The 12,926-nt window shown below is 36.5% G+C and overlaps 1 protein-coding gene across 2 annotated transcripts in view; it reads left to right on the top strand.

Moving 5' to 3' along the window:
* FBXL4 (F-box and leucine rich repeat protein 4) overlaps nucleotides 1-5,074 on the top strand; it is an 83,512-nt gene extending 78,438 nt beyond the window's left edge. For both annotated transcript variants that reach the window (XM_058734778.1, XM_058734779.1), the window contains one exon: nucleotides 4,524-5,074. In XM_058734778.1, the coding sequence (XP_058590761.1) occupies nucleotides 4,524-4,687 (164 nt within the window). In that variant the 3' untranslated portion in view covers nucleotides 4,688-5,074. The remainder of the gene's footprint in view (nucleotides 1-4,523) is intronic.
* The last annotated feature ends 7,852 nt before the right edge of the window (nucleotides 5,075-12,926 follow it).

The following is a 12,926-nucleotide window of genomic DNA, read 5'->3' as shown; positions in this document are numbered from 1 at the left end:
TGTGAAACCTGAAATCACAAAAATTTTAGAAGAGACCACAGGCAGTCATTACTCTAACATCAGCTGTAGCAACTTTTTTCTAGATATGTCTCCTAAGGCAAGGGAAACAAAAGCAAAAAGAAACTACTGGGACTACATCAAAATAAAAAAAAAATGCACCATGAACAAAGCAAAAACACAACCTACTGAAGGGGAGACGATATTTGCAAATGATATATCTGATAAGGGGTTAATATCCTAAATATATAAAGAACTTAAAAACTCAATATGAAAAAACAATGCGATAAAAGAATGGGTAGAGGATCTGAATAGATATTTCTCCAGAGATGACACACAGATGGTGAACAGACACACATGAAAAGATGTTCAACATCACTATTCATCAGGGAACTGCAGATCAAAACCACAGTGAGATATCACCCTTACACTTATTAGAATGGCTAAAATCAAAAACACAAGAAATAAATGTTGGTGAGGATGTGGAGATAAAGGAACCCTTGTGCACTGTAGATGGGCATGTAACTGGTACAGCCACTATGGAGAACAGAATGGAGGTACCTCAAAAAATTAAAAATAGAATTACCGTATGTTCTAGTAATTCCACTATTGGGTATTTACTCAAAACAAACAACACAAATTCAAAAAGGTATATGCACCCTTATGTTTGTTGGAGTATTATTTACAGTAGCCAAGATACGAAGTCAGCCTAAGTGTCTATCAATAAAAAATGGATAAGGAAAATGTGGTATATAGGTATGCAGTGAAATATTACATGGCCATAAAAAAGGATGGGATTGTGATAACATGGAGGGCATTTTGTTAAGTGAAATAAGTCACACTGAGAAAGATAAATAATACATGATTTCACTTGTAAGTGGAATCTTCAGGAAAAAAAGCAACAAATGAATAAACAAAAAGAATCAAATCTATAAATATAGAGAACAAACTGATGGTTGCCAGAGGAAAGGGGGGTGGAGGGATGGGCAAGATGTGTGAGGAGGAGTGGGAGATACAGGCTTCCAGTTATGGAATGAATAAGTCCTGGGAAAAGAAGACACAGTGTATGGAATATAGCCAGTGATATTGTAGTAGCATTGCATGGTAACAGATGGTAGCTACACTTGTGAACATAGCATAATGTATAAACCTGTTGAATCACTACCTTGTATATCTAAAACTAATATAACATTGTGTGTCAACTATACTAAAAAAAAATAGAGCAAGGAAGTATTATTATGGCAAAATAAATTATAGGAAGAGGACCATCATGCAAATATATTAGAACATCTTATTTCAAATATAAAGAACAAAGTAAAATAATGTTAACAGCAATGGGACTGTATGCTTTATATTGTTCCGAGCATATACTAACCGATTTAACCCTCACAGTGTTTGAGATAGCTGTTATTATAGCCACAGAAGTGGAAACAGGCTGAAAGAAGTTACGTGATTTGCCAGAGTCTCATGTCTAATGAGGAATCTGAATTTTTTTTTTTATAATTTTTTAAAGTTTATTTGTTTATTTGAAAGAGAGGCAGCATGAATGGGGGAGGGGCAGAGAGAGAAGGAGAAAGAGAGAATCCCAAGCAAGCTCGTGCTGAGCAAGCGCAGCACAGAGCCCAATGTGGGGCTCGAACTCATGAAACCACAAGACCGTGACCTGAGCCGAAACCAAGAGGTGGATGCTTAACCAACTGAGCCACCCAGGTGCCACAGGAATCTGAATTTGAATCAGAATCTATGCTCCTAAACCACTATGCTAAAATTTCATTTTTATTGTTGTTTATGGTTTCCTTAAGTGTTTGAATCCATTTTGAAAAAAAGATTCTTAGTTAAACCAAGCTTATAGCCATTATTTTGTCATTTTGTGATTGGTTAATCACAAATTAATGAAATGTTAATTGGTCTGGCAAATGTTAAGTGGCATACTTTCTTCATACTGAAAATGCTTACTGACCAGTACAAAGCTGAGTAACATATAGTCCCTACCTTCAGAGAGTTTATGACCTGCCCCCCCCCAAAAAAAAACCCCAGTAAAACAATTATAAGTAACTTTAATGCAAGCCAGAAGCAAGTTCATTTGGGGGCTCAAAGAAAAGAGAGTATATATGATTAAAGAAATATGAAAAAGTTTACTTGAAAAGGTTAATAGGGGGCACCTGGGTGGCTCAGTCAGTTGAACGTCGGGCTCTTGATTTCAGTTCAGGTCATGATCCCAGGGTGGTGGGATTGAGCCTTGTGTTTGTGTCTGTGCTGAGCCTGAAGCCTGCTTAGGATTCTCTCTCTCTTTGTCTCTCTCTCCCTCTGCCCCTCTCCCCTGCTCGTGCATGCTCTCTCTCTCAAATTAAAAAAAAATTTTTTTTAAGGTTAATAGGTATTTGAAAGGTATCCTTGAAAAGGGAATAGAAAATAGGAGGAGAGCATTTTAAGCAGAATGAAGAGCGTGAAACAAAAGCATAGGAGTTAAAAATACAGAATACCTTCAGAGAATTGGCAATCTAATTTGACTTAGAACGTTAGTATAATGCAGGCTTTCGTGGAGAGTTTTGAACACAAGGATGAGGAATCTGCACAAAATTAAACAAGGAAGAGCTATTACTGGGTTTTAATTTGGAGCATGAGTGATACATTTAGAGCTGTGTTAGGGATATTAATCTAGAAACAAGTGGTAGGTGAATTGGGAGAGCGAGGAAATCAAAATCGGGGAGATTAGCTATGGTAATCCATCTAATACGGGTCCAAACCAGGGTAATGGTATTGTGAAATTAAACACCATCCCTTCATTCTTTCATTTATTACACACTTACTGAGCATACACTGTGTCAGGCATTGTTTCCAACACGGGAGATAGGTCAGATAGACAGATGTGGCCCCTGCCCTGAGGGAGCAAACTGACTGAGAACATAGTTGTGTTCTAGGTGGATAAGAATACAAAAGCACACAGTCCTCTGGAAGCATAAGACAGGACACCTTAGCCTTGTTAAATTTTCAGTCTTCCAACTTCCTTCCCTGACATTCTATTCTCTTAGGCTTTTAGGAATTTCTAACTTACTAGGAAACTCAGATGCTAATGACCAAGTCTGGCAAATAGAAAACAGTCACAACCCTAGGTGAAGAACACCGACCACATAGCCAAGTGTCCCAGCTGAGGTTCTCTTTTCTTGTACAACAGAAGCCCACTCACACTAACTTCCACATAAGAGAAGGAACATTATTGTGAAGGTACAGGTGTCTCTCTCGGATCCATAGGTAGGAGTTATGGTCAGACCTCAGCAGAGACTGGAAAACGATCAAAAGGCAAGAACGTTGTTTTCTCTTTTTTCTGCCTTTTCCTGTCCTTCATGCTCAGGCGCCTGCCCCACCTCCACTGCCCTTGTACACTCACCAGTAACTTTTACATCTGCTTTTCCCTTTGTTTTTGCCTTACTCTTTTCTTGTCATGCTGGCCATCTCTGTCTTCCTATGTACATGTAGCTATATGATACAACAGTCCCAACCCAGTTTTTCGTGTCTTTAGTTCAAGGGATCTATGGACACTGAAGGCTTTAGTGAGTTCCAGTTCTCCTGATTCCCAGGAGAATCTGTATGGGTTTGGCACGGGGCTAGCCGCAGTCAAGGTAGCAGTATACTGCTTCTGGAGCCCACGGCAAGGAGGGGAGCAGAAAGGATTTCTCAGGGGAAAAGGCATAGGTTAACGTCTCAGAAACTTCAGTTCCATCACATTAGATGTGTTTATGTGATATGACAGTGATTTTTTTTCCTCCCTAGAAAACCCACAGTTAAAGCATGCATGCGTGTTTTACAATAGATGATATCTTCAAGCCTAATGATATTTGTTATTTATTGAGTGCTGACTTTAAGCAGTGCTTTTCATAACGTGTATAATGTGGCTTCTATCTGAATAGCCAGTAGTCTCTTCAGATTTAACGTGGGCTAAATGGAGTACTGCTCCGCCATTATCTGACTTCCGATAATGCCATTTTATACCCACCACTTATCGAGTTGTATTGTAACTATTTGTTTTCAACTCTGGTCAAGGAGTTCCTTAGGGCAGACACATGTCTTATTCATCTTTGTATCTCCAGTGCCTGAAACAGAAGTTTCTGCAGTGGTAGTTGCTCAGTAATTGCACTGCATGGAATATGAGGTTGAATCACTGTAAGCATTGCTGTATGATTTGACCCATGGGTTGAGGAAAATGAGATGTGTAGACAGTTTTGAACTTGGGTGACAGAAATAGGAAAAGTCTGGAGGAGCTGATTGGAATGGCCAGGAGGTAGGAATGAAGATAGTGAGTAGACTATTGACAAAATCCAGGTCCTAGATGCCAAATTGGATGGAACAATTCAGTTTGTATTTTTTTTTACAAGGCTATTTCAATATGTCTTTTGTTTAAAGAAATGCTTTTAATTTTTAAAAGGCAGTTTACCTTAAATGCATTTTAAATAATAAATAATAAAGGGGTTCTTTATCTGGACATTATATAAATATGATACTTAAGGTGTTTTGTTTTATTTTAACAGGAACAAGAATGGTAAGTCCAGCATCTTTAAGAAAACTTCTGGAATCTTGTAAAGATCTTTGCTTGCTTGATGTGTCCTTCTGTTCACAGATTGATAACAGAGCTGTGCTGGAACTCAATGTGAGCTTTCCAAATGTATTCATAAAAAAGAGCTTTACGCAGTGACTTCGTATATGTTCTATAATAAAATCCATGTGCTTTCGTAGGGTTTTATTTTGGCGTTGGTTTTGTTTAGTTTTATAATGGTGGGAATGTCTTGCTGCTCCGTTAAGGCATTTGTAGATTTTAAAGAAAGATATGAAATTGTCCATTAAATCAAGTAAAAATGTAAAGAAGTGTTTTCATAAAATATTGTAAGCGCTTTTCTTCAAGAATATGTGAGTGGGTCACATTATTTTTACCTTATGTTCAGCAGTAATATTATTCTTTAGTCAATAATTACATGTGTAATAAAAGAGTAATATGGAAACCTTTTAACTTATTTTTAAAGGAACACGTTGAGCCAGAAAGTATCATGATGTTTAAAAATAAAATTAATTTTTCACACCCTCATGTAAAGATGTCTTATTATAATAAGCCTTATGACCTGGCCAGTGTTTTGTTTGATGTATACAAAATTTTCAGAGTTAGTTGGAGGAAGAGTCTTATTTTTTCATGTTGTAATTATTTTTTAAGCTGATACATTAACTCTTCAATTTGACGGTTTTAGTTTTTCCATTTTTCTTCTGACTTATTTATTTTACTACTGGGTAATATCAGTGTAGAAATGTGGGCGTAATCAAGAACAAGAGGTAAACTACTAAACAAAATAACTTTCCAGCTATTAGCAGATGCCTTAAAAATTTGCCTGAGGGAGAGGTTTAAGACTTCTGAAATATATGTGGATTATATCTATTTTTTTTCTGTGTCCCAGCACCTTAAATCATTAGAAATCAGTTACAGTGGAGGAAAAACATTGTTTTGTTAAAATAGTGAATTGATTTAGTTCTGTTGCTAAGAAAGTAAACAAAATATTTTGTGGCATGAAAAGACAGGGCTGTTTTGAGTAGCAAACTAATATTAAGTGTATAGTATAACCAAATTTACTTTCCCACAAAGGACAGACTGCTAAATTCCAACATCTGCACATCCCAGAATAATCCTGTAGAACTCTACTGTCCTATCTGGCAGCCACTAGCCATATATGGCTATTTTATTTAATTGTAGTTAAGTGTAATTAAAAATTCCATACCTCAGTTGTGCTAGCCACATTTCAGGTGTTCAGTAGTCACCTGAGGCTAGTGGTTATCATATTGGACATCATTACTCTAGAATTTCTTGTAGCCATTTAAGAAGAAGCACATTTAGTTAAAAAATTAGCATGCTTAATATATATCTCTGGGCAGTTTTTGAGGGCATTCTCAAAAGTACATATATGAAAGCATTTTTCCCCCAAAGTGCATAAGCTAGTGAATTTATGTATATGACAAATATTAGGCAGTCAATAAGTATTTATTGAATGAGTAAGAATATATTATTGAGCTAAGCCATGTAATATGTCAAACCTTAAAAACGTAAAGGCTATAGGGGCTCCTGGGTGGCTCAGTCAGTTGAGCATCAGACTTTGGCTCAGGTCATGATCTCGTGGTTTGTGAGTTCGAGCCCCACATCGAGCTCGCTGCTGTCAGCATGGAGTCTGCTTTGGACCCTCTATTCCCTCTCTCTTTGTCCCATCCCCCACTTAGGCTCCCAAAAAATGAATAAAACATTAAGAACAATTTTTAATGTAAATGTTATAAACTAGTACTATGCTTACTCTTTTCTAGAATATAAAGAATGCAATACTGTGACATTTGAAATATTAAAATAGCAGTACAGTCTCTTCCATATAAGAAACCATCTATATGAAGATTTCTGTCATGGGGCAGGACCCACCCTATCTTCTGTTTTCATGGCAGAAGCAAGGGCCAGTTGGGAGAGGGCTGGGTTATCCTACACATTACCTTCATGCACTTGTATTTTCTTTCCACTCACAAATGTATATAAACATTTTAGATGTTTTATCTGGTGGAACTTTTAGGAGGATGAGATTTATAATTTGACTACCAACTGGGTGAAGTGGTACTTTTATCATAAATTAGCAACCGACATTGAGTTGATGCTTACTTTGGCCAGACCCTCTTTGGTAGGCTTTGTATTCCCTGAGTCACTTAATCTTCACAACAACCCTGTAAGATAGATACTGTTGCTTGCTTCCGGTTACTGTTGAGGAAACTGAGGCAAAGAAAGATTGAAGAACTTCCTCCTGTCCACATACCTGCTGGTGGCAGAGCCATTTTACACACCTTGGACATCTGGCTTTTACACACCTAGCCAGTGCGTTTAACCTGTGTTTTAAGTGTGCAGGGTGACTTCTGATTCCGGAGCAGAGGTCAGCAAACATTTTCTGTAATGGACTAAGAGGCAAAATTGAGATTATTATGTAGGTATTATATAATGGGAGAGAGAATGAATTTCCACAAAATTTTTATTGACAGAATTCAAAACATAATAATTGAAAACAATTTTTTTGTAATACGGTTCTACTAAAGAAGAATGGAATACTCATGGGGAGGATAATATTTCACTCGATTGGGATTCAAAGTTACTATTTCCTATCATCAGAATTGATTGTAAGTATTCATCTGTTAATGTTGATCTCGAGTAAGATTTTACATATTTTGTCTTTGAAAATATCTTTTCAGACAGATAAGAATTGCCAAGTACATATGTTAATCCATGAGAGTATTTTCCGGAGCATATTTATCACTTGGAAGGCATTGGTAGAATTCTATTACATTCTTTCCTCCCTTGGTCTTTTCCTTTTAGCCTGCTAGAGCCTTGCAGATTAATCCCTTCCAATTGAGGGTTACAGCGTTGGTGGTATAGTGGTGAGCATAGAGCTGCCTTCCAATTGAGGGTTACGTGGACGCTCCTGAATTGCACAATTGAATGGATTTTGAAAAATGGAAATTTCCTTTACATTTGCATCAGGGTCCAAAAAACACTGCCGGACCTGTGGTTTGAGCAGAAAATGTATCTGCTGCAGATTTGTGCCACAAATACTGCTTCTTGTCTTCCCTCTTGAGAGCACAGGAATATATAAAGCTCCTGGGTGTTACTTTGTGATTCAAATCATGTTAGTTGTCATCAAAATTACTCTAGTGTATGTTTCCTGCGTGAACATTGTTTTGCTGTCTCCACCTCCAGAGCTTCTGATTCAGTACAATTTGCATTTTAATGAGTAATCAGTCGATGCTGATGCTGCTGGTCTGAGGGCAGTCTTTGAAAAGCACTACTCTAGAACACTCTGGATCTGGAGGAGCCTTTTCCTGAATCCTACAGACAGTGGGGATAACTGTTCCTATTGTTTTGCACTGTCTCAATTTTTGGTTGAGTTCATTACAGAACATCATCAAGTCTGCAACCAAAGCTAGATTCCAAAGCCATTCAGTGTTCCGTAACAGTAGTTGAGGGTGTTTTCTTTTGGTCCAGAAAAATTGCAGTGTCAGTTCTGAACTCAGAAACTCACAATAAAACTATTGCTGCTAAGCCAACTGGTAGGACAAATCGGGATGTCACCTTCCATAGCTGACAAAAGATAACAACTGATGCTGGTTACATGAAGTTCAATGTTGAGAGCACTAGTTCATTAACACAAGATTAAAGTCAACCATATTCCACAAAAACCTGCTGTAAATAGTACAGTGAATAACCATAGGGTTTTAATAGTTTGCATCTTCACAAGTTTTGTAAATTTGACCACCTAAGCCTTTTTTTTGCTCCACACGTTCTTACCACCAGATGTAACACATCTTAGCAGATTCTACTTCAGCTTGTACCAAAGTCACATTTTCTTAACTTCTTAGAAAATACTCTTACCTATAGTTGTTGCACACAGACTATTCATAGAAACTAACTCTTCAATCACTTCAGCCTCAGCATTGACTTATCAAATAAACCACAATAACCAGGCAGTAGCAGTAACATCTGTTGACTCATCAAGAGCCAAGGAAAACTACTCAGAATCATTTGCCTTGTTTTTTTGTTTTGTTTTGTTTTTGTTTTTTATTGACTGTTGATGTTGTTCCCAATGTTCTCCACCCTTTGAGCGACTGTTGTTGCCAAAAGGCTAATTAAATAGTCTAAGCAAGTTTACTTTGGACACTTTACTTTAGTTGATGAATCAAAAACATTTTAATTAACTCACCATTGGTAAATGGCTCTCCTTGCTTGGCTAACAAATGAACCGCTCAGAAGGTTATTTTGGCTGCTTTATTTTCATGTTTTTATTTTTATAAAGAAATTCTGTAATGAAATGAGATACCTTGCTTTAAGTTTTCTAATTTTTCTGGCCACTGTGATGAGTACTTCACTTGATGATTCCAACATATGTATAGTATTCTTCCAGAACAGCCGCAGTGTCACTGCATGTTGAACACAGTGCTTTGCCATCTAATTTGATAACAGAATTATCCAGACTGCACCGTGCCTTCAGCACATGAAACTTGGAGTCCACGTTTCTTTTTTTCCTTTCCCTTTGTTTGTTCTGGTATGATGAGTATCCACTGGTAGTAAGTAACTATTGTGGAAGGACCAGATGTGTGGTATTCAGAAGGCGAAGAGTTATAACTGCATCACTGGGATTTGTAATGAGCCAAGCAGAAGAGCAGAGCAAGGAGAGCACCGTAGGTCTCTGTTGTAGCCACTTAACCTCTTCCCCTGTGGTGTGGTAGCCACTATAGACGATGTATAAATGAATGTGGCCACATTGCTTATGGACACTGAAGGTTTAATTTCATGTAATTTTCATGTGTCACAAAATACTATTCTTCCTTTTATATTCTTTTCTTTTTTGCCAATAGAAAATGGAAAAACCGTTTTAAGTGGCAGGCTGGTGGAGCAAATTTGTAACCTGGGTTCTAGGATATTCTCAAATCAGTGACTAAGCTCAGGTTTGCACACTCCTAATTTTATACACTGCTCTCAAACCTCTTCTCAGCCTTTATCTTTCTCACTTTACCATTTAGATTTTAATATGAAGAACCATATTTTATTGACTTAGAAAAAAAATGTTTTGCCATAACAAAAGAGAATTTTGAACTTTTCTTTTTTATTGAGGTATATTTGGCAACTAAGAATTGTATATGTTGAAAGTATACAATTTGATGATTTGATACATATTATATATACATTGTGAAGTCATTGCCACATTCAAGCTAAATAATGTATCTTTTTAGATAGTTACAGCTTTTTTTTTTATTTTGGTAGTGACAAGCACATTTCAAGCATACAGTAAGTACTATTTACTGTAGTCACATTGTACATTAGATATCCAGAAGCTATTCATCATGCATAACTGAAACTTTCTTTTAACCAACATCTCCCCATTTCTCCCTCCCCTAGTCCCTGGTAACCCTTACACTCCTGTGAATTTGACTGTTAGATTCCACATAAAAATGAGATCATGCAGCATTTGTCTTTCTGTGTCTGGTTTGTTTCAGCAAAGTGTTCTCCAGGTTCATCCATGTTATTGAAAATGGCAGTATTTCCTTCTTTTCAAGGCTGAATACCATTCATTCCGTTATTATATGTGTACACAGTATAAACGATATGTGTGTTGTGTGAGTGTGTGTGTGTGTGTGTGTGTGTGTGTATAAACACACATCACCTATTTTTGTTATCCATTCATCTGTTGACAGATGCTGAAATTAATGTGGGAATGCAGATATCTCTTTGAGATCCTGATTTTATTTTCTTTGGATATATACCCAGAAGTGGGATTGCTGGATCATATGGTAGTTCTATTTTTAATTTTTTGAGAAACCTCCGTACTGTTTTTCATAATGGCTGTACCAATTTACATTCCCACCAACAGTGTACAAGGATTCCGTTAACAAGAGAAAATATGTAGACTATCCATTAAAATTTGAAGACAACTGACCCATTATTATTAGTATTGTCAGCTAACTTAATTGTTTTAATATTTGTTAGCATTTTGGCAAGATAAAATATCTTTCCAGTGACTAGTAATAGATAAAGCTATGTCCCTGACTCTGAGCATAATTAAAGGAGCCTCTCAATTTAAACTGCCCTAAAATAAGACCCTAAAAATATACAATATATAGAAAAAACATTTACATAGTTAATATTCTTCTTTCTTGTTGGGGTGATTAATTTTGAGCCAATATGTAGCAAAGAAAAAGTGATTTTTTTTTTTTTTTTGCAGAAGTGTTTTTATTTTTGGTGTTTCCCAGGAATTAACTAAAGACTGGAAACTCATATTTACAAGTATAGTAATACTAACCAAAGAGCTATAAAACCAAATGAAAATTTCATTTGGCTACCACGTAAATTAAAAATGATTGTTTGATTTTTCATTTTTTTACTTTATAGTATTAAAGGATACCTATTCTTGACACAGTAATTTTCATTTTCAAAGCCATTTATCACACATTTCTTCAGTGCTGCATCTAGTTTCCTCCTGTTTAGCACATTTAATACTAAATTAATACTTCAGAAGAACTTTTCATTTTTAGTCATTCTGAAAATGTCAGTGACCCTTACCAGAATGTTAGCTCTTGCTAAAACACTATTCTAGCAGCTGTGATTTTTTTCCTTGTAACCTGGTTCTCTAGCAGTTACGTTAATGTCAATAAGCAAATGAGGTGATGATTGACAGCAATAGCCACAAGTCAAAAGGGAAAAGATAAATTACTTTAATCAGATATCATGATTTATTATATATATTTTATAACCGTGGACAGAGGCCAAGATTTTTCCTTTGACACAGCAGAAAGTATATAAAGATTTTTGCCTATAAGTCTAAATTTTGTGCTTAAATTTTTGTACATATGAATACCATTAATGGTTTGATTACATTTTGAAAGGAAAAATGTAATTATGTTGAAATTAACATTTTCAGAGGAAAGAAGTTTTTTTATCGGTGTATTTGGCAAGTAAATTAGTGCAGTCTTAGCTATAAAATTTCAATGAAAAATTTAAAAGCAAAGCAGTCATGTGATCAGATATATTGAGTAGATTGCACTAAAGATAAAACAGCTCTTTCTGTTACAAATGAGGATCTGTACAGACAACTGAGATGTTTTAAATTTTATTTGTATAAAAATGCTGTTCAATATCTAATGATTTTTATTGTTTGTATTATTCTGTACTTCAGAATAATAAGATAAGCTTGAGTATCTCATTAGCTCACTTTCAAAATTGATCATTTCAAGACACTGCTGAATATAATGGAAGGTTTGGGTAAATAGGTTTGTGTCACAGCCTCTATGAAATTAGACGAGGCTAAGCCTAGTAGATGAGCGATCATCTGTGTGCTAAACACTCACAATCCGTCCTCATGTTACGAAATGACATCCGCTCATTTTAAACTCAAAAATTACACGAGTCTGCAACTAAACTGCAGCCTGCATGCACACTATTATTTACTTCTCTTTCCTTTCTCAGTAATTCCCCCATATAACATTTATTTACTTAAAGTGTGGTTGGCTTGTTACTTAAACCAGAGTTTGATACAGTGTTTAACTGATTTTACTTATAAGGTATCGTGTACTGTGGCATTTGCTTTTTGTGGAAGCCAGTCCCTTTCTTACAAATTAGCTCCTAAGTACTGCAGTTCTTGTCGCGCCCAAATTACTTTGGTGAACTAGAACGGAATGAAGTACACAAGATAAGACACATTCATCCATCCACTTAGTCAACAGTATATATATGGACAACAAAGACATGTTGAGATCTCTTGTGCTAGCACATAATTAGGTGGGCAGATCAGGTTTACAGAATGCATATAAATCACCAAAGAGCGCATTTCAAAAGGGGTATATGTGCCAAGAAAAAATTCTATGGTGAAATAAGCACGGGATACCAAGAATTCAGCACAGTTAGGCAGGTTTCCTTACTGCTGAACTTCAGAACCTTGATATTTAATGGACACTGTGAAGGTGAGATGAGGTAAGGTTTGTGGCGTTTCCCAATTTTCTGTGGAATACTTGTCAACATTTCTTGGAAACTAGTCTCTCAGAGCACTTTGGCAAGTGTTACTAAGCAGTACACGGTGTCTTATAAAAAAGTATTGACTACAGGGGCACCTGGGTGGCTCAGTCGATTAAGCTTCCGACTTTGGCTCAGGTCACGATCTCACAGTTTGTGGGTTTGAGCCCCGCATCGGGCGCTGTTCTCAGCACAGAACCTGCTCCAGATCCCTTGTCTCCCTGTCTCTCTCTGCCCCTCTCCAGCTTGAGCTTGCTCGCGTGCTGTCTCTCTCCACAAATAAACATTAAAAAAAAAGTATTCACTACAGTTACTTTTAAATGCTTCCTCAAGATCCTGCATTGTAATTTCTTAACAGTAAAGATATTTAAAA

This window comes from Neofelis nebulosa, chromosome 6, assembly GCF_028018385.1.
Source record: "Neofelis nebulosa isolate mNeoNeb1 chromosome 6, mNeoNeb1.pri, whole genome shotgun sequence".
NCBI lineage: Eukaryota > Metazoa > Chordata > Mammalia > Carnivora > Felidae > Neofelis > Neofelis nebulosa.
The sequence above is the reverse complement of the archived record's forward strand: the minus strand, read 5'-3'. Positions and strand labels throughout refer to the sequence as shown.